Raw genomic sequence first — 22,075 nt, 5'->3', positions numbered from 1 at the left:
AAGATAATATTTTAGTTTTCTCTCTCACAAATTATAGATCATTTCTATAATTTATAGTTTATACACAGCATTCAAGCATTAGCAAAAGATGCCTACAATCGATCTAGAATATATTTTTTACCCAAAATATAAAATTTTGGTAAGAAAAAAATAAACATTGCAGAAAATAGCCATACACTTTTTTAACCAATTTAAAATATTTAAGAAATAGATTAGAAGAACATATCCTTTTTTTTCACAATATTGATCAATAAAGCAAAAGGTTAGGCATTCGCAATTGAGTAACTATATAATAAATGAGTCGAATTCAAATCAAATTATTAAATCTAATCAACTTTAAGACTTCGTTTGGAGGAGTTTTCTTACTGCTTTTTCAAACAATTTTTTAGTACGTAAATTTTAATTTTTGTATTAAAAAAATATTTTAAGAAATAATAAAAAAAACTGTCCAAAACAAAGCCTAAATTAGACCCAAACTATACCAATTAATCAATTTGTGTGTGAACAACGGATCACCTGGATGCGAATCAAATCGCGCCACGTCACCCATTTGCTATGTACCACAGCTGTGTACCGTTATATACCGAGATGACGTGACACGCTCTGATTCGTCCGCACAGAATAATCTCTCCTAAATAAGGCTCCTCATCTCTTCCATCAGATCATTCGCCTCTTCCCAAAAACAGAATTGTAAAAAAATATATATTTTGAACTCAAAAGGAGAATAAAAATTTGTTTATTAATCAGTAAAAGTTTAACAAAATCACAAATCAGATTTATGACAGTATAGGAAAAAGGCTCAGCTCTTTTATGAAAATAAAATTTAAACAAACATGACTTTATTCAACATAGGAGCAAATACTGACACAAAAGTTAGGCAGCAACTTTCTTCTCAGTCGCTGAATTGACAATGACAGCAAATTCTGGGCCCTGCAACCATCAAAGACATAGATGATCATACAACTGGTGCTAATTAATCTGAAGAACCTTACCTTATAAACAAGCAACTGCGCTTAACTTCTCATGATCATAATGCTTATCCCATCGCCATCACCGTGGCTTGGCTTCGTTTGGGATGACTTTCTTATTGTTTCTTAAAGCAGCTTTCTACTTTTGTAGTAGAAAGCTGCTTTAAAAAGTAATAAGAAAGCTGTCTCAAATGAAACCTTAGTTATATTCCAACTATTTGGAGTATCACATTTTATGCATTTTTTTTTAATAATTTTTATTCGTTTCATTACTTATTTTTTCTATTTTTTAGATATTAGCTTTATTTACTCATCTTATTGATTTCATTTTTTATATTTTTTTCTATTTTTTAGACATTAGGTTTACATACTCATCTTGTTGATGTATTTTTTATCCTTCTTTGTTCACATGTCCTAATCAACCAAGGGCAAGCAGAATATACCTTCAAGGAGGCACCACCAACAAGAAAGCCATCAATATCTTCCTTCTTTGCAAGATCTGCGCAGTTACTGCCATTAACAGAACCTGAAAGTATATGATGCTGTTAGAATCAAGCTCTGATAATAACAACTAATACCAGAGGATTAATCCATATTTGACTGCATAGTAGCATCAACAACAGAATATACTGACATGTAAGCGTGCATAAGAGAGGAGCCTTTTACCAGATTTGAAGTGAAACAACACATGAATTGTTAATATTTTAGTGGTGAGTCTTCACATATTGGCTTGACTTTTTGGGGTTTTGTGCAACCATTTAGGGTATATTTGGCTCAACTTGGACCGAAGTATTCCACCCTCTTAATAAATAATAGTAGAGATGATCATTTTGCAAGGACTTAGCATCGTAGGCTATTGCCACTCTGGAATTTTTCGTCTACGAAGAATTTCGTTTGCCGTGAGATTTGGTTTTGCGTTTTAGGCCGTTTGGATAGAAATCCAGCCTAAATCATGCTACCAAACAGCCCCTATTGGTTAACGTAGATGAATTTCATGTGAGTAGGAGAGTATTGAAGTGCACATAAGAGTGGAATATAGCCCAATATTAAAAGTAAAACAAAAGCTGAGTTCTTAATATGCTAATAGATGTTCTTATCCATTAACTTAAGCTTTTAGGTTCATCAAGGTTCACCATTAGCACATTGAGCTCAATTTCGACCACCAATATTTCACAAGCACTAACAAGATCGTCCTTTCATTTTCATAAGATCAAGATTAGTTTTCCTTTTTTTTTCTATTCCATAGACTTTTCCAATAAATAAATCAGAAGCTCTACAAAAAACTAGCCAAGCCTCCCTACAATTACTTCCATTGTAGAATGTACTAAGGGAAAAATATGCATGCAGTGTATGCCCCTTCATGAGTTTGTGAGAGTGAAGGTGTGGGTGATGGATTTTGTTTTGTGAGTAGGTAATACAACTTGTATTTCCAATGAAAAATATCCATGTGGATACTGGATGTTAAATATACAAGTAATGAGGGAACTTATGGTTACCTCCATATATTATTCGAGTCTCAGAAGCAACTTCAGCTGAGACATTCTTCTTTAGCCAATCACGAACTGCAGCATGTACCTCCTGAGCTTGCTCTGGAGTGGCAACTTTGCCTGTGCCAATAGCCCATACAGGCTCATAGGCAATAACAATATTTGTCCAACTGGACACATTATCTGAAAAAGCCAAGCAAATAATAGTCTCGTTTAAAAAAGGTATATAGATCATATAAAATTATGTAGAGCAAACAATGTAAATTAGTGGGATAAGGCTTTGTTTGGGACGGCTTTTTTTCTGCTTCTTAAAACAGCTCTTTAGCATAAAAATTTTAATTTTTGTACTAAAAAGCTACTTTAAGAAGCATAAAGAAAGCCGTCCCAAACAAAGCTTAAAGAAAGAAATGGAACTTCTGCATTTCACCTGCAAAACCCTTTAGCTGCTGAAAACAAACATCAAAAGTTTTTCCTGCTTCTCTTTCATCTAACTTCTCTCCTATACAGGCAATAACCTTAAGATTCTGGCTCAAGGCGTAAGCAGCTTTCTTCCCTATAAACTGAAGATCACTAAGTTTCAGAATAATATTTACTGAATAATTCACATATCATAGAATCTTGATATGTTTTTATAACTGGGTCAAAATAGATGAGGAAGCTTGTGAAAACATTACCTGGTCATCTTCCCCTATAATATGTCTACGCTCAGAATGGCCATGAATAACCCACTTGCATCCAATGTCAATCAATTGTTCAGCACTGGATATTGCAAAATGCAAAAGGAAACGGAACAAATAAGTAAATGATACCTATACAGGAGGCAGAAGGGACAAATTGCAAGAAAACAAAGGGCTCTTTAACTGGAAACACTTTCTCGGGCAAAAAAATCATATCATATGAGGAAGACGAAACACCAAATAAATTACTAAGTAGTTTCAGCTTATTTATGCTTCCAAATAAATTAGGAAGGTGAAGAATGGTAAGGAGGTTAATGTTTGACATCAGATTTCCTGGGTGGAGCTATTCCCCAACCACCTTAGTTTATCATATAAAGTTAAGATTCAATAATGAACACAAGACTGGAGTCATTGCCCAGGACGGTCCCGTATGGACTGGCTGGACCGGTCTAACAGACTCATCAATTTGGTCATAATTAACTTGATATTTCCCTGATATTGGACCGGTCTAACAGACTCATCGATTTGGCCATAATTAACTACATATTTCCCAGATATCCAAGCTAATGGAAATATTTAAAATAAAAAACCAGAGTTGAGCTGAGTGGAACTACATAAAATAATGTAAATGCAGTGGCAGTCTGAAAGTAATCTCAAGATGTTCAACAAGCCTCCGATGAGGTTAATGATGGTGTTGCTTATATGCATCTACAAGAGTGACACTTTTCCCATGCATACAGTGCACAAACACTTTACCTGATTTCTCCTGTAAAGGCTCCACCTTTTCCTATCCAAGAGTTCTGAGCAGATATCTCTATTCGATCAACCAATGAACGCTTTACTTGGTCAATGTAGATAAATGGGGGAGCTACAACAACATCTGCAGGAATAAACATCAAGAAACACATGTTGATACGTAAAAGTGTAATTAGCACTTAGTTATTCATGAATTGTCAGAAGAAACATCTCTTGCAAGAATTGTCAGAATTCATAAGCCATAACTTTTATTAAAAACTCAGTTAAATCCCATGTAAGCTATTCATGATTCAAATTAGACAAGAAACTGTAATTGGATCTCTTTTCATATTATATTTAAAAGCACTTTACGAATAAAAAATTGGGGTTTTAGGTAAAATTATAAGTGCAAATGGTAATTTTAGCCAATTTTAAAAACCTCCAGCAGCTTTTAAGATATATGATATTAATGATAACATTTGAAACCTGCAGGGTTAGAGAAATGAAATACAGAGAAGAAGAAGGATAACCAGAGAGAATGGTAGAAGCTGTCATTGTATTCATGTTATGTAGAATACAATATGTGGTATATATAAAGTAAGCTGAGACGGTATTAGATTGCCGTACTGTCCACGTGAGGTAGTGGAAGGTTGTTATAACGGAAAGCTTCTAGACCATGTGCCATGTAGGCTACCAGTGAGTGGTGCTATTATCCCCCCTCAAATTGACCTGTTGGAGACCTGATGGTCAATTTGGCACGCAAGTCTTGAAATCTGGCCGGAGGTAGGGACTTGGTGAGAATGTCAGCAGTTTGAGCAGAGGTGGGAATGTGAACAACCGTGATAGCCTTGCGGGTGATATGCTCACTGATAAAATGATAGTCAATCTCTATGTGCTTCGTGCGAGCATGGAATACCGTGTTGTTCGCGAGGGCGATAGCCGACGTATTGTCACAGAATATAGTGGTTGGTGACTGTTGAGGGAGGTGGAACTCGGCCACTAGGCGGCGTAGCCAAAGAACATCGAACACTGTTGATGCTAGCGAGCAGTATTCGGCTTCCGTTGACAATTTGGCAACTGTTGCTTGTTTCTTGACGCACCATGAAACTAGAGTCTTCCCAAGGAAGGTGCAAAAACCGATAACCGATTTTCTATCGGAGGAGTCTGCCGCCCAATCGGCATCGACATAGGTGATCAGTTGCAGATCGCCTTTGATAATTGGTAAGCTGTAGTGCATTGTGCCCTGAACATAGCGGAGCAGCCATTTCAAAGAGAGGTAGTCTCGGTTGGATGGGTGATGCATCTTCTGGCAAACTGAGTTGGTGACGAATGCTATGTCTGGACGAGTAATGGTGAGATACTGGAGCGAGCCAGCTAGTCTCCGATAGTGTTGAGGATCAGAGTATGGTTGATCGTCTGTAGATACCGATTTCGGCGTGGGGGAGCTCGGAGTGAGTGCAGGTTTGCTGTTGTCGAATCCTGCGGCGATGAGAAGATACTTGGCATAATGCTGCTGGTGCAGGAAATAGCCAGACGGTGTTTTATCCACTTGTATTCCCAGGAAAAGGGAGATGATGCTGAGTTGTTTGAGGGAGAAATGAAGTTGTAATTCAGAGAGTAAATTCTGGATCATGGAGGGAGCATTGCCGAGTAGTAGCAGGTCATCTACATAGATGAGAAAATAAAGTTGTACGTGATTTCTGGAACACACAAGGAACGACGGATCTGCTTTGCTGAAGCTAAATCCGAATTACAACAGGAAAGTTGTGAGCTTGCTAAACCACTGCCGAGGAGACTGTTTCAGGCCGTAAATAGATTTATGCAACCGGCAGACGTGATCAGGGTATTGACGATCTATGAACCCCGGAGGCTGCATCATGTATACTTCGTCATTTAAGTCTCCGTGAAGAAAAGCATTGGCTACATCGAGCTGCAAGATGGGCCAATTGTTATGGAGGGCGACTGTGAGCAAGATACGAATAGTGGGCATTTTGGCCACCGGACTAAAGGTGTCCGTATAGTTGATGCCTTTCTCTTGTGTGTAGTCTTGAGCGACCAGCCGTGCCTTGTAGCGATCAACTTGACCATTGGGATGAAGTTTGGTTTTAAACGTCCAGCGACAACCCAAAACAGGTTTATTGGAAGGAGAAGGTACCAAGGACCAGGTACCTTGTTTCTGCAATGCTGCGTATTCTGAGGACATGGCTTCCCTCCACTGCCGGTGTTGGATTGCTTGTTTATAGGTGGAGGGAGTAGAGCAAGAGCCGGTGGTAGCTAGAAGATCAAAGACCAGTTTGGGTTTAGAGTGGCCTGTTTTAGAACGAGTGAGCATAGGATGGTGAGATATAGTGGATTGTGGAGGAGGCAGGTCGACAGAGTGAGGTAAATTAGTATGTGGTGCAGTGGTGTGGGGTGGTGGAGAAAGAGGAGGTTGAGTAGTGTCACCCGTGAAGGGTGTGGACTGAATGGGAGTAGTAGTAGAAACAGGAGAAGATGTGGAGAGTGTAGAAGTTGGAATGAGGAGGGGACACAGGGACTGAGACGATGATGGGGTGGATGAAATTGGAGGAGCTGTCTTGTAAGGAAAGACATTTTCATAAAATACTACATGCCGAGAGATGTAGATTTTACGTGTTGGAGGATGATAGCATCGATAACCTTTGTGAGAGGGAGAATAGCCTAAGAACAGACATTCTTGGGATCTTGGAGAGAGTTTGTTGGGAGCCTGAGGTCAGAGCCAAGGGAAACAGAGGCAACCGAACGTTCATAGGTGTAGGTATGAGGGAGGTTTGTTATGAAGTAGTTGGTAAGGTGATATCGGGTGAGTGGCTTTGGAGGGGAGACAGTTAATGAGGTAATTGGCTGTAGATAGAGCTTCGGCCCATAATGTGTGAGGTAGAGCTGAGGCGTGAAGTAAGGTGCGGGTGAGCTCAATGAGGTGACGGTGTTTGCGTTCGGCTAGGCCGTTCTGCTCGGGAGTGTTGGGACAACTGAGTTGGTGAGTGATGCCTTGATTGAGAAGGACGAGAGTGAAAATGCTGAAATTTAGAGAAGACTTCTTGCTTAGAATGTAGTAAGTAGAGCCAATTGAAACGGGAAAAATCATCTATAAAAACGACATAATAGCGATATCCATTCATAGAAGGCAAAGGGGCTGGACCCCATACATCGGAATGAACAAGCTGAAAAGGTTGAGAGGAGGAGCTTAAACTAGAGCTAAATGATAACTTGTGGATTTTAGCCACGTTACACGAGACACAGACGAAAGGAGAAGACGAGGAAGTACATAACGTTGGAATAGATTTAGCTAAAACCAAAAGTAGCGGGAGGTGAGGATGCCCAAGTCGTCCATGCCAGAGAGACGTCGAGTTGGTAGTGGCACGTAGAGCTTGAGGTGCTTGTGAAGGGATGCGGAGAGGATAGATGCCGTCATGGTTGCGACCACGAAGCAGAATGTGATTGTCCAGAAGATCCTTAATGACGAAGTCATGGGAGTCAAATGAGATAGAAACATTATTATCAGCGGTGATTTTGAAAATTGAAAGAAGGTTATGCGATAACGTGGGGACATGAAGAAGATTGTGGAGATAGAGCTTACGGTTGGTGTCGGGAAGAGGAAGCAATCCTTGACCAGTGTGGTGGATGGGTAGCATGTTTCCAATTGCAATGGAGATGGAATCGTTCCCTGTATAAAGAGCTGGCTCTTGCAGTTGAGAGACATCGGACGTTAGGTGTGTGGAGGCTCTAGAATCCAGTCGGATGTGGCTGAGGGGTTCTGATGAGTGTAGAGAGCACGGTTGTTGGGTTGAGTTGTCGGTGCATACTGGAGATTGCACCTGTGCCAGCAATTTAGAGCTATGTGACCAGATTTCCCGCAAATCTGACAGGTAGGGCGTGTATAGGAGGAGGACTGAGGCGATTGTGGAATGTTGCTGGAAGCGGTTTGCCGTGTTCCTTGTCCTCGGTTTCGCTGGGAGCTACTTTGGGAGTAGTTTGTTGACCGCCCTCTGTTGGTATTGGTCCTGTTGGAGTATAGAGCGGTGTGCTCTGGATTGGTAGCCATTTCACGCCTTTGTTCATTGCGAAGGTTGATCTCCTCGCTACAGAGTAAGGAATACAGGACCTCAAGACTGATTGGTTGCAAAGCAGTTCGAATAGCACTCTTGAAAGGATTGTATGCAGAGGGTAGCCCGTTGAGGATATATAATATTATATCTTCAGTATCTACATAAGATCCTGAGCCGGCGATATTGTCAACTAGTGTTTTGATTTGAATCAGGTATTGCATCATGGTCGAATCTCCCATTTGGATGTGATGAAGCTCATTTTTGAGCTGAATCACGCAAGAGCGGTTTGTGGGTTGTAATCTCTGTTCAAGAGTTTGCCAAACTGCATTAGCGATAGAAAGGTTCAGGACATACGATAGAACGGCAGGATAAATGGTAGAAAATAAGGCTGATATCAGATTCCGATCAACAAGAATCCAGATACGATAGGCTTCAGTGGGTTGGGTAGGATCAGAGATCTGTAGACAGGGTGTAGTTCCCGTTAGATGACCCTCAAAGCCATTTGCGAAGAAATGCTGAAGTATTTGGATACACCAGATGGAGTAATTTTCACTGGTTAAGGCTGTAGGAACGATGTGTTTGAGATTCGAGATCAAAAATTTGAGAGAAGGGGGGATTGTAACTTCAGTGGTGATTGCTGAAGTGTTGGAGATCTACGGCAGAGACGAAGCAGAAGCTTGATCGGCCATGGATTGAATTGTTGTGCTGCAGAGCTATAGCTCTGATACCATGATAACATTTGAAACCTGCAGGGTTAGAGAAATGAAATACATAGAAGAAGAAGGATAACCAAAGAGAATGGTAGAAGTTGTCATTGTATTCATGTTCTGTAGAATACAATATGTGGTATATATAAAGTAAGCTGAGACGGTATTAGACTGTCGTACTGTTCACGTGAGTTAGTGGAAGGTTGTTATAACGGAAAGCTTCTAGACCATGTGCCATGTAGGCTACCAGTGAGTGGTGCTATTAATTAATAATATTTCACAATAAAGGAAAGGAAGCTACCCAATCCAAACCTTATATTTTTTTGGATTTACTAAAATTAGCTTATGATGGCCACTTTGAGACAATTCCCCTAGTTTTCCATAGCATACTCTCTCAATCCCTTTTGTAAAGATCTTTTCAGCACATGCTCACTTGCAAACCAGAATGAAGTTGACTAAAGGAACATTTATATATATATTAAAATTTACTTTTGAAAATGTGTTAACACTAATTTATTGACAATTGTAGTAGATTTAGTTTGTTTCTTTTTTATATTATGTGGTAGCGTTGATGGTTCCCACCAAATCTCAAATTGGCTCTCAAAATTTGTACTGTACGTTTGAGTATATAGACTATGGCGATGGAAAAACTTCTTAGACTTGCTACACAAGCAAGAACATCAACAATTTTCCAATTTTCAGAATTGTGAGTATTACCTGTGCTAGCTGATGGGATAATGACATAACGAAAAAACCATAAAGACCCATTAAATTCTTCAATATTCATATTAACAAGCTATTAAACATTTGGAGTGCACTGGACTGGCACCACCTAGATATATAACAAAAAATTTTAGAAAGGAATTAGAAAGTTTCCAACCCTCCCCACCAGCATATCCCCACAAGAAAATGAAATTGTTGGGAGTCTATGAAATAGAGCAGTTAAAAGTATAGGGCTTATTAATGAAACTTGGATAGTTACACAATAAAAACACAAAAACATAATCCGCAGGCTACCGACTCTAAAAATAAGCCAAACTTCACTGAGAAAACAGCAAACACATTTCTTTTGTTTCAATCAATAATACAACAGTCACAAAAATCTGAAATCTTAAAAGAAAAAACAGACAAACAGAAACTCTTAGTAGCGATCAATCTTTCTGTGAAAAGAAATCCAGAATATATCATATTTAACAAAAATTCAATCATGAGTGTGCACAAACATCATACAAATTAGAAAAATGCACCTAGCAGATCAAATGCACATATTTTTGGCACTTTCTTTCTTATTTGGTGAATCAAATGTGGTCAAGACCAATTTTTGGATGGTCCAACTTCATTATGGGAATGAATGGACAAAATAGAAAAGGTGAATAAAAACTTTACTTTTTTTAAAAGAAAAATAGATTAAGTTTAGTGATGTAAATAATTATTATTTTTAACTATACATTATAAATTCAAAAGATAAAACACCACCTGATATTTTACTAATCTAAACACTATAGAATTAAATTAAATGGTATGTAAAAATATAATGATAAATAAAAATTATCTTATACATGCACATAACTTTTTTTTTTTTCATAAAAATATTTGTCTAAAATCATCCGAAAACTTAAGTTTTAAAATTTGTAGATAACACGATAAAATCAAAATTAGATGACTAAATTGTCGAAATTATCAAAACCACTGAAAAACAAAACTAAGAACCAATTCTACGAGCAAGCGTTAAAATGGACAAATTCTAAAGCTATATATATATATATATAAACCTCAAGGCCAGTTCCATCAATATGCTATTTGACTAAGATAGTGCTCAGCAGCCGCCTAACTTTGAGAAATATAATATTCCCGACAAAAACATGGCATAAAAACTCCTTTTTCTCCTAAGGGCAAGACATCCAAACAAAAGAAACCACAAAGAAATTCATGTATTAAGAGATTAATCGATCATATATAAATTGTGAATGATGGTATTTTTTATGGCAGCATCCGTGGTAATTAGTATGAATAGTTAAAATATAAGACGTATTTTTAAGTTTAAAAAGAAGTAATATAGATAATATATTTTCTGTTTGTTAGGTAAGCAATTAAATAGAATATGCATGAAAGATAGCAAGAAAATAATTAATGACTAAAACTTTTCATCATTGCGATCAGAGCGTTGAATTCGCCTAAGAGGAAATCCCTCGCAGTGAAATCATATGAGATTGGTCAAAACGGACGACTTACACCCGAAATTGCTGCGCAATGTTGCCTAAACGACGCCCGATCACAAAACGGGCTTCATTGTTACGTTTGGAGCATCATCAATGCCCAAAAATGATTATAAATTAATTCAATTAAAATCATGCTTAATTGAGCCTTCAACCTATGTCGATCCCACGCTAAACTCAACCAACAAATCGAGGATCACTCCAACCCCAGGTCTCCGACCTTAGCATCGGACCCAAGCTACCTGCTCAATCGACCCTCAATCAATATCCCTCCTTTCTTTACCATCTGAATCGCACGCAGCCCATAAACAAACAAGCCGAAGCCACACTCAGTCGGACGACCTCAACCCGACCACCTCTGCAGTGAATCACCCAAACCCCCTATCTCGTCTTATTCGGCTGAATATCCAACCTCCTACAAGAAGTTGCTTCTCCCCCCACTCTCTCTCTCTCTCTCTCTCTCTCTCTTCATCAAACCACTCATCTACTCTCTCAAACCACAAAAACTTTTAAACTCATATTTGATGCTTCATCTCACACCCAAATAGCCCACCAACTCCTTTACATCCAAGCCAGCCCACTTCAAAAGCCCACTATTCTCCAAATAGCCCACTCACAAGCAACCCACTACAACTCAAACCCATTCACTCCACAGCCTACCAAATCAGCCCCCTCAACTACTATTATTAATTACTAACATTAATATAAATATCACTATTAATATTAATATTAATATTGTTTACTACTAATATCATTCAAAAATTACAAAAAAAGAAGGGAAAACAAAAAAAAAAGGAGAAAAGAGAGAAAAATTCAAAAACAAAGAGAGGGAAGAAGTACACTTTCATCGTCGTCGCCATTTCGCTAGTCACTCGGGTATAATGCTCTCACACTTAAAAAGCTCAAATTCCACTTTCGGCGCTTGCGGCGCACCGGGGGACCACCCTACAAGCTATCGTAACATAGTGGGAGGGAACCCGGTGCAACACTTGCGGCGAGGCAGGTAGGCCTCTAAGCATTCTTGTAGTATGACGAAGACAATTCGCGAGCGGGCTTACCGGAGAACGATCAAACTCTGAGAATCAAGTCACATTTTTTTTTATCCAGTTTAGACACCCGTCAAAATTGTCTTTTTTTTATAGGAATTCTCTTGTTGAGAGGACTTGGGGGATTTATGTAGTAACTAATTGAGATTGTCTTATCTATTTAATTAACAACTCGTGCGTGTTTAAAAAAAATAAAATAAAAAACAACTCGTGCGTGCCTTAGTGCTGGTAGGAAAAAATTGCGCCTATTATAAAAAATAAGAAGATTATACCCACAAGAAAAAAAATAATAGTGGAAAAAAGAAACAGATCTTTTTTGGGTCAAAAATGTGTTCACGAGTCAACACATACCCAAGTTGTTTATTATGTTGAAAAAATCCAACCCGAACCTAACTCGTTTATAAAACAGGTCACCCGAACATGAATTCGTTGGGTCAGGTTGGTGGGTTGGGTCATTTTTTACACCCATACATGGCATGTGTCCTCAAATGGGCATCACTCAACAACAATTATTATTTGAGTCTTTTGATCAAATAATTTCGCTAAAACACACCATTAAATTATGATCACAGTCATAACCTAGATGTTCCCTAATGCTCCAAATCATTGTATTGTTGAATTATAGAATGCACTTGATAGAGAATATAACTCTCTGTTAGCTAAGGTCGATTTAAAATTCTCTTTAAACAAACACTAACCTCATTCTTTACCAGGTCCCCCTTGGAGAATGCAAATCATGTTTATCAACAAGGAGCATTCAATCGATTTGGGTCAACAAGTTTCGCTAACCAAATAAACCGGGGTCTATTACAACCCAAGATAATAGAATTTGATTAAGCTCGAAATTATCCCCCCCTACAAACTTTAAACAAATGATGTTGAATTTTCTATCTTAAAACAAAATCGTTGTACCATATGCTAAGCATTTAACCCGTGATATATTAAGTATTTAGCCCATATTGATTAGCCTTACTAAAAAATTCTCTCTTCATCAGGAGTAATGATCATAAGGGCTTATGTCTATGAGGAACTTAAAATCAGTTCATACTCGTAAAATGAGGGTGAATCTCTAGGTAGCATCTTATATGCAATCTAATCTACCTTCTAAAAAATTTAAACGGAACCTTGGCCTCTAATAGAAGAGTCGGGTGAGAATTTTTTGAGGCAAATGATGTTTAGCAACAAAGCCCATAAACCTAACATAGTAATCTTATACATTATATTCAACTTGTTTCGAATGCTTAAATTGTTCACACAATTTATCTATATATTTATTGAATGACAAATATTATTTAAGTTTCTGTTAGACTAGCCCATGGGGTTTAGCAACATTTGCAGTACTTTGCTAAAATGATTAAACCTAGCTCACTTTAACACATTCAAAACTTTTGAAATCAATTAATTGATGAACTTAAACAAAGTATTCCAAATTATCAATTAAGCCTGAAAATTTTCTCAAGGTTTTGACTTTCATCAAATGTAGGAATATACTTTAGAGTAATAGTTATCTTATGTTTGTTTAGAACCACAACTCAGTTATTTACTTATTTTGTTTAAATAATATCTTTTTTTACCTCAATTTTATGCCCTAACTTAGTTGAAATGATGATGCAACATAAAGTTAAGATATCAATACATTATAGGTCAATTAAGGCTCTAGTTTATACTGAGGGGCATCAATAGATGATCTAACGCGAACCCGACTCAAAAAAATATTGGTTTGGATTGACTGGATTGTATTTCAGGTCGAATTCGAGTTTGAAATCTTAACCTTAAAAAATTTTGAGCCATGTTATGGTTGACCCGCAAAATCAAAATTAGCTCAAAATTGATCTGAATACTATTCGATTTAGGGTTAAATGGGTCAAGTTCAAATTAAATGGGTTATTGTCAAGTTAGATGGGTTGTGTTCGGGTTAAACGAGTCATGTAGATCCAAAAAAATTATATGATCCATATAATAAATGGGTTAAACTAGTTTGGTTCAAGCATATTTGGCTTAGGTCAGCTTTAGGTCAGTAAACCTAATCCCAACCCGTCAACCCAAATTGATGTCCCTAGTTATATTAATGTAACCTACAATGAGATGCACACTAAAAATACACAAAAATTAAAATTCATAGATTTTTAATTCATAACTCATGCAAAAAATTTGCCATCTTTAATGTGAAAGAGTTCCAAATAATAAAGTAGGCACCAAAATTTTCCATCTTACAAAAAAATTGTGAGCAAATATAAAATTGTAGCAATGATCAAGATTCAAAGCTATTAATTATTTAATATAAAAAAATTATCTCACTCCACAATCTAACATGATCTCAATTCACTCATATTCTATATGAAGTTAGTTGTGGTTCATGAGAAAATAAGGTAAGTAGAAAATTAGATTTTATAAAAAATTTAAAACGAATATGTATATTCCTAGAATATACACATTTTTAATGTTATTTAGAAACTTTAACTTCAATATTCATTAGTTTTTAATGTATGATTATTTTAGCTCTTATTTAAGAAGTTTAGAGACTGCATATATGGGTGTCAATATTTGACATGACCCAAAAACCTGACCCAAAAATTTCGGGCCCGGGTCAACCTGTTTGGATAACGGTTCAAGTTCGGGTTTCATATTCTGACCCGACTGCAAATTCGGGTTGGATTAAGGTCAACTCGAAAGGAACAGGAAATCAACCTAAACTCATTTGTCACTCGAGCTTGTCCCACTCACCGGCTCGTTGCTCAAGTAGCTCGAGCTTGCCCGATTATCACCGCTTTCACTCACCTGCTAGACCACTTGCGCTCGCTCACCCGCTTGCCCGCTAGACCGCTCGTCCACCTACCCACTCGACTGCTTTTCCCACTTGATAACTAGATCGCTTGCCCGCTCAACCACTTGCCCACTCGACCACCTATGTGCTTGATAACCAGTTATGCTCACTTGCTTGATCACTTGAGCAATGCGCTCGGTCACCCTCTCTCCCTCAAACAAGTTAGTAGGTTGGGTCGGGTCGACTCGGGTTAGGGGTGTTGGATCCGATCTGAATTTGACCCCTTTTTTTAATCATTTCAGGCCTGAGTCAGATCAGTTGAAGGCAAGTCAGTTTCGGGTTGGACACGAACCCGGCCCGAAAACCCATTTTAAAACCCCTAACTACACTAGATATTTCATATAATCTTGGACTAAAATGACCTCTTACAAATATTCGGAGAACAATTTAGATCATTTTCTCTAGAATGCATATTTTTATCTATATCATCATTATTTTGTATAAAAGATCTTGATCCAACAAACTTAAACCTATCAGATATAAGAATCACGTTGTCTCCTAATAATATAAAAGATAACTTTTTATATTATACCCACAAAATTAATGAATATCTATTTATAAATCTTTATTCTACCGATTCTAGAGACTTTATCTTCAAAGCATTTCCTCCATTGTTCTGATTTTGTTACTTACTCTAGTAAATATCTCATTAATTAAAGCTATATTATCTGTAAAAAATATACACTAAAATATCTCACTTTGAATATCTATTTATAAAAATCTCTATAACCAGTTTAAATAAAATGAACTCAATGTAGATCCTTAATATAAATCCATCATAATTGAAGTCTCATACGTCACTCCACAATCGCTTTTAATACTAGTCAATGTCTATTGGCTAATACCCGAGGCATAAAAGAAGCATTTTCTACGGACCTTGTATCTTCTTTGTTGTCTTACTGATCTTGTTCTATCGTTGATCAGAGATTTCTATCATACATATCTTTAATAATGCCAATACATCTTTGATGCACCTTTCTTCTGTAAAGCACACCAAATCAATTCTCATGGTTGATCTTGCTTCTTAAAATCAATAAAAATTATGAGAAAACAATTTTTTTGTTCTCTATGCTTCTCCATCAATCCTCTTAACACAAAAATGACTTCTATAGCAAATCTTCTTGGCATGAAGTCAAATTAGTTTTCTAAATATGAAATAATTTTTCTAGGCCTTTTCCGTTACTCTTATAGCTTCATTGTTTGACTCATACGTCTGATTCCCCTATATTTAGCATTATTTTGAGCATTACCTTAGTTCTAAAATATTGATACCAAAATATTGCTTCTCCAAATCTTTGGAATCTTTTTATTCTTCAAAATTCTATTGAAATGATCTACTAACCAAATCAGTACAATAATCCATATTACTCTCCAAACATCAATACATATCTCATCTGAACTAAAAGCCTTACCTTTTATGCATTTTTCAACAACTAAGTTGACTTCCTTTTTTATCAATATATTAAACACATCACTATATTAGTTGTCGTACTCTTTCGAAATAATTATTTTCTTTAAATTTCCCATTTAATAATTTGTCAATTTAATATTGATCTTCTTTTGATATTTTCATATTTAACTAAGATTCTACTATCTTCACTATTCATAAATCTAACTTGATCAAAATTTGTAAATCTATTAGCTCTTCTCCTGGCAAAATCTATATTACTCATTATTTTCCTTCTCTAGTACTAAACATATCATATAAATGTAGACATTGGCCGCAATTGAAATTCCCAGACTATAGCACTCAACAAAAATTGGAATTCCTGGCCTTTAGCATTCACCATCAATTGGAATTATTGGACTTAAGAAATCAGTGGCCATAAGAAGGACAAAAGCGAGACCATATGAAATAATATACGGAAACTCTAAAAGTTCAGATTTGGATGAGTTTCACTCTACCTATGGTAATTAAGTGAACATTGACAATGAGCAAGTTGGCGAGGGAGATGATAATCAGTATAAGTTGATGATTTATATGTCATCTCAAAATTATATTGATTGGGAAAATCTTGGTGTCTCATAAATGCTAGACCCTCTCTCCTTATCTGATTGCGTGTCAGATTTTCGTACAACGCTAAGACGATAAACTTTATATTTCTCTACCGCCGCGAATACTCCTGGACGCAACAATGATAAAGGTTAAATATTGTCAGGAAGAAAGAAATATCCAGATACATTGTTTGCATTGCTAGATTTAGTCATTAAATGCAGAACCTGTCTCTCAAAAAATTTTTTTTTCTTGAATACAATATTTATTTTTCATGGAGTGCAAAATTTTAAATTTCATGCACGAGAAATCAGGGCAACTCCATCGGGGTTTAATGCATCAAAAATTACATTCTTCCAAAAACACTTCATTAAGTCTCATATTTTCTGACCAAGATATCCCTGATCTATATGAAAAAAACTTGATGGCAAGAGAACCATTGATGCTATTTTTCATGGGAATTTTGGATGAAATTAGAGTTGAAAGAGAGTTGGTAAAAGTACATATCAACAACCTGAAGCAAGTGGTTTCCATAAATTTCACCAAAATTCTCGAGATAGCAATTATGCTCTAGCTCTGCAATCCTGAGTTGAGGTGCCTTTTTCATAATATAAGTAGTTTCTATTAAATCAAATTTGTTTATTTGCAGACAAAATATCCATAACTACAATAATTAAATATTATGCCAGTCGAAACAGTAACAAGGAGAAAGTTCTCCTCTTACCCACATCATTTTCAAGTGTAGCACTGTTCAAGTCAGCAACCAACTTACTAATAGAATCTTTAGTCCCATTCTGAAGAAAATAATCAAAAGAAGTTACTGTTAAAAAATACAATAATGGCAGTTCCAGTAATAATTATGCATAATTCTGAAATTTCACTTAAGCTAGAAGCAAAAAACCAAAGTGTTAAAGTAATATATATAGAAATAAACGAGGATATTGACAATTGAGATTTCCAAATCCTTCAATAAAAGTGGCCAAGCACACACAAATGCTTGGATCTGCAATTTGCTTGAGTATAGTATGCTATTTAGTCTTCTTATAGCTTGCAATTGATTACAGATACACATTTGAAGTTATAACTAACTGATACGTCAAGGGAGCCCACAAGCTATTATTCATTATGTGAGGAGGAGGAATCAAGGAGAAGCTATTTAATTATTTAGGAATGTTTCCTAAATTATGTTTACTTTGTTTAGAAAGGTTTCTTAAATCATGTTAATTTGTTTAGGATGGTTTCTTAAATCATGGTTAATTATTTAGGAAGATTTTCTAAATTATATTTAAATTGTTTGGGAAGTTTTTATTTATGTTATTGTGTTCTGGGCTATTTAAGGGGGAGTTGTCTAGGACTTTAGGGGCGTGCTATGACTGAGCTTTTGTTTTATTATAGTTCTTTTCTTTGAGGGTTTCCTAGAAGAGTTTAGGTTGATTGGGTGAGCCAACTACCTCTCAAATAGTAAATCACTTGTATCTTTCATTATTGTTGAAGAATTAAATAAAAAATCAGCCCCTAACTTTGTTTTCCTGCACTTCTACTTATTTAATGTGTTGTTTTTGCTTCCAAGGCATATAAAATTGGTATAAGAACAATTTCTTTGGACTGATAGCCTGACAAAGAGTTGAGGTGTTGGAAGAAAAGTTGGAGAGGGAAGTGGGGCAGCTGCAAACGGATGTGGGATCGTTGAAAGAGCGTTTTTCGGTGATGTAAGGAAGATTTGGAAATCTTGAGGAGATGATGAAACATATATTAAAGAATCAAGCTAAGACGGCTCTGTCGGGAACAAAGGGAAATACGAAAATGATATGCTGATAGAAGAACAAAGAGTTGCACCAAGCAAGATTAATGGGGATGAAATGATAAAGACTATTGGTCTTGGTGTAGAGAAAGATTCAACTGAAGTATCCTTGAATGTTGACGGTAAAATTGCAATAGCGAAACTTGATTCACCTGCAAATCTCCCAAAAGAAAATAAAAATGGCATAGAAAATTGTAAGCATCAAGATTTCATAAGCCAAGATATTGAAGAGACTTCAGAGAAAACTAAAAATTTTGTACCAATTGATTTTTTTTATTCTTCAAGTTCACATAAAGTCTTGGTGGATAAGCTGAGTGCAGAACAAAAAAAAGTTATCCAATCTATTAAGGGGTTTAAGGGAAATGATTTTTCTTCTAAAATAATTGAACATTCTCCTACCATTGGAGACTTTGTTAATTCAGAAATCAAAACCAACTCATTAACTATATGATGACACGAGTTTTGAGAGATCCTTCATAAAAGAGAAATGGAAATAAAATATTTGTATTGTTTCACATAAGCAAACTGTTGATAGAATTTTAATCAGCAAACATGCTACAGATGTTTCACATGAATCCAACAAAGAAAAGCATTCCAAGATTACAACCACTAGCCCATTCACTTTTGCAACTGGAAAAATATTCTTCAACAGTAGTTTCCTTCGTTTCACCTTGAGGACAATGTGGCTCTTTGGGAGGAGAATATTGATATGTCGAGGGGCGAGCTACCTTGTGGGACCCAAAAAAGCTATTATTTATTATGTGAGGAGGAGGAATAAATGAGAAGCTATTTAATTATTTATGAATGTTTTTTAAATCATGTTTAATTGTTTAGGAATGTTTCTTAAACTATGTTTAATTTATTTAGGAAGGTTTTCTAAATCATGTTTAATTGTTTAGGAATATTTCATAAATCATGTTTAATTGTTAGGAATATTTCCTAAATCATGTTTAATTGTTTTAGAAATATTTTTCAAATTATGTTTAATTATTTAAGAAGGTTTTCTAAATTATGTTTAATTTGTTTAGAAAAGTTTCCTAAATCATGTTTAATTTGTTTGGAAAGGTTTCCTAAATCATGTTTATTTGTTTATGAAGGTTTCATAAATTATGTTTAATTATTTATGAAGGTTTTCTAAATTATATTTAAATTGTTTAGAAATATTCTATTTATATTATTGTGTTCTAAAGCCATTTAAAGGGGAGTTGTCTAGGGTTTTAGGGGCATGCTATGACTAAGTTTTGGTTTTGATGTAGTTCTTTTCTTTGAGGGCTTCCTAGCGGTCTCTAGGTTGATTGGAGATCCGATATGCCTTTCCAATAGTATATCACTTGTATCTTTCATTATTGTTTAAGTGTTAATAAAAAATCAACCCCTATCTTTGTCTTCCTGCACTTCCACTTGTTTATTGTGTTGTTTTTGCTTCCAAGGCGTATCACTAACCAAATCATGGAGCCTTTGGAAACCAAAGAAGCCTTCAACACTCAAATTAAATGCATTCTTATGCATTATAGGTTTAAGAAAAATTTCGGAACTCAATTAGCACTCATATAAACTGCCTGCTGTCTTCTGCCAAATGTCCCTTAATAATATGATTGGCAAATTAAATTAATGACGAAATGATTACTTAGGAAAGCATGAACTCACTATCAGAGATTACTAAATTTCTTCATAGAAATCAAACATCCTATCATACGTCGTTGTAGAATTTAGCCAGATTCAATAGCCAGTGATACCATAATACTAAGCAAGGAGAACCACTCTACACGATGGAAGAAATGACACGATAATAAGTGGGTTATACTTACACATTTCCAATTGCCACCAACGAAAAACTGCATTAAAAAAAAAGGCATCAGAAACAAAACATGGGAAATGTGCAGAAGATAATTCATTTACAGTATTTAGAACTATATGCAAGTTCTTGCAGTTTAACTATCAGGCTGATTGCATTCAGCAAATAAATATCTTTTTCGAAATAGTACAGTATTGGGAATTCCAGTTAGCGTATGATAGGTAGAAGTAATATATTGCAAACAAAAAAAGTTGAGTTTGGTCAACAGCTCTAGGGCATGCATAATCAGGAGTACAAATTGAAAAAAAAAACGACCTTAGTTGAGAAAACCAGACCGCAGTCTTGAGGAATGAATGGTGCTGGATTCATAATGTACATCCAAATATCACCTAGACCAGGTTCTACATAAAGCTGATCCATACCCACCTCAGTAGGCCGAGTTCAAGTTATCCAAAGCAATTTATTTGAGCAAACGCAGCCCAAGGGCTAAGCAAAACCACACAAGTTTCCAAGTTTAATCACTTCAAGTTGCTAAGTGAATTTGCCCAAGGTCACAGAGCTACTCGGCCAAAGAGTACTCAGCCCTAGTACCAACTAGGAAAAGTCGTCCAAGCATCAAAATTATTTACTAGAGCTCAGTAAATCTTAGTGAAGCATACAGGAAATTCAACTTCTTTTTAAAAATCAGCATGCAAGAAAATTAATTTCTCTTTGATAACAAACACTCGCTAAACTTTGCTATATAAGTTTACTTTTATTACTTAAATGTAGCCTTTCTTGTAATTTTTTTTATTATTGTAATAAGGAGTCAGAGGGTGAGCAATGGTATATTTAATTATTTATTCAAGTCATCCACTTTCCAACAATCTAGTGAAATCATAGAGCTATTCACCCTATGATGTAGAACAGGAAAGGAGGATTGAATCGTAAGGGCCTTGAAGAGCAAATCGTCCCAAAAATCTGAAACAATTCCTTTCAGGAAATCTGAAATATTTCAGATTTTTCTCGCAAAATCTGAGAGGAATTTCAGCAGGTAATAAGCAAAGGAAGGGCACTATGAGGGGTCAGCGGTGTGGGCTCAAAATCAATAGTGGATTGGGGAAAGAGAGGAGCTATGAGAGAAAGAGGAGGGAGACGGGTGGGAGGGAGAGGGGGCTGGCGGGATTGAGAAGGACGTGGGGAATTTTATTTCGAAATTCCAATTATGGTTTTAGGAAATAAATTAGAGCTTGGGAAAATTTCGGTTATGAGGAGATTTAGCGAGTTTGAAATATTTCCAAAAAGAAATAATTAACTTAAGAAAATAATTCTAATTCCAGATTTCACGTGGAGGGATAGGGAATTAATTTGTGCTTTAATTCCATAGGTGGAAAATAGGGATTTAATTCCACCGGGGAAAATATGAGTTGGGAAGGAATTAAATGAGGTGGGGACGTGGGGTTTTCAGCCAAATAAGAATTCTCAGATTTGGAAATAAATCAAAATAATCCCTTATAGGGGCCGGCGGAAAGAGGTAATAGGGGAGCATTTAATGAGAGTATTTAAGGCTTCTTAATTTGGTTTAATGAGTTAGGAAAGTGATGAAATAAATCCAATTTGAATTTAAAATTCAAATTGATTTAAATTAAGTACTTTCCTAAAATAGGCGAACTAAATTAGGAAATAAATTTTGAATTTCAAATTTAGATAATTTGAATTTCAAATTAAGTCCAAATGTCATTCACCCCAAATTAGGAAACTCAAGAAGGAAGAGGGAAGG

At 36.1% G+C, this 22,075-nt stretch overlaps 1 protein-coding gene across 2 annotated transcripts in view; it reads right to left on the bottom strand.

Moving 5' to 3' along the window:
• Positions 1 to 719: 719 nt before the first annotated feature.
• LOC110104302 (triosephosphate isomerase, chloroplastic) overlaps positions 720 to 22,075 on the bottom strand; it is a 25,260-nt gene continuing 3,904 nt past the window's right edge. Inside the window, exons 2-9 of one of the 2 annotated variants that reach the window (XM_020833344.2) lie at positions 20,330 to 20,356; positions 17,445 to 17,514; positions 3,889 to 4,012; positions 3,130 to 3,214; positions 2,883 to 3,015; positions 2,465 to 2,638; positions 1,412 to 1,494; positions 720 to 930 (exon numbers count right to left, since the gene is read on the bottom strand). In XM_020833344.2, coding sequence (XP_020689003.1) covers positions 874 to 930; positions 1,412 to 1,494; positions 2,465 to 2,638; positions 2,883 to 3,015; positions 3,130 to 3,214; positions 3,889 to 4,012; positions 17,445 to 17,514; positions 20,330 to 20,356 — 753 coding nt within the window. In that variant the 3' untranslated portion in view covers positions 720 to 873. The remainder of the gene's footprint in view (positions 931 to 1,411; positions 1,495 to 2,464; positions 2,639 to 2,882; positions 3,016 to 3,129; positions 3,215 to 3,888; positions 4,013 to 17,444; positions 17,515 to 20,329; positions 20,357 to 22,075) is intronic. The other variant, XM_028700786.1, reaches the window with a different exon arrangement.

This window comes from Dendrobium catenatum, unplaced genomic scaffold, assembly GCF_001605985.2.
Source record: "Dendrobium catenatum unplaced genomic scaffold, ASM160598v2 fragScaff_scaffold_1593, whole genome shotgun sequence".
Taxonomy (NCBI): Eukaryota; Viridiplantae; Streptophyta; class Magnoliopsida; order Asparagales; family Orchidaceae; genus Dendrobium; species Dendrobium catenatum.
Note: the sequence above shows the minus strand (reverse complement) of the source record. Positions and strands in the feature narration are given on the sequence as shown.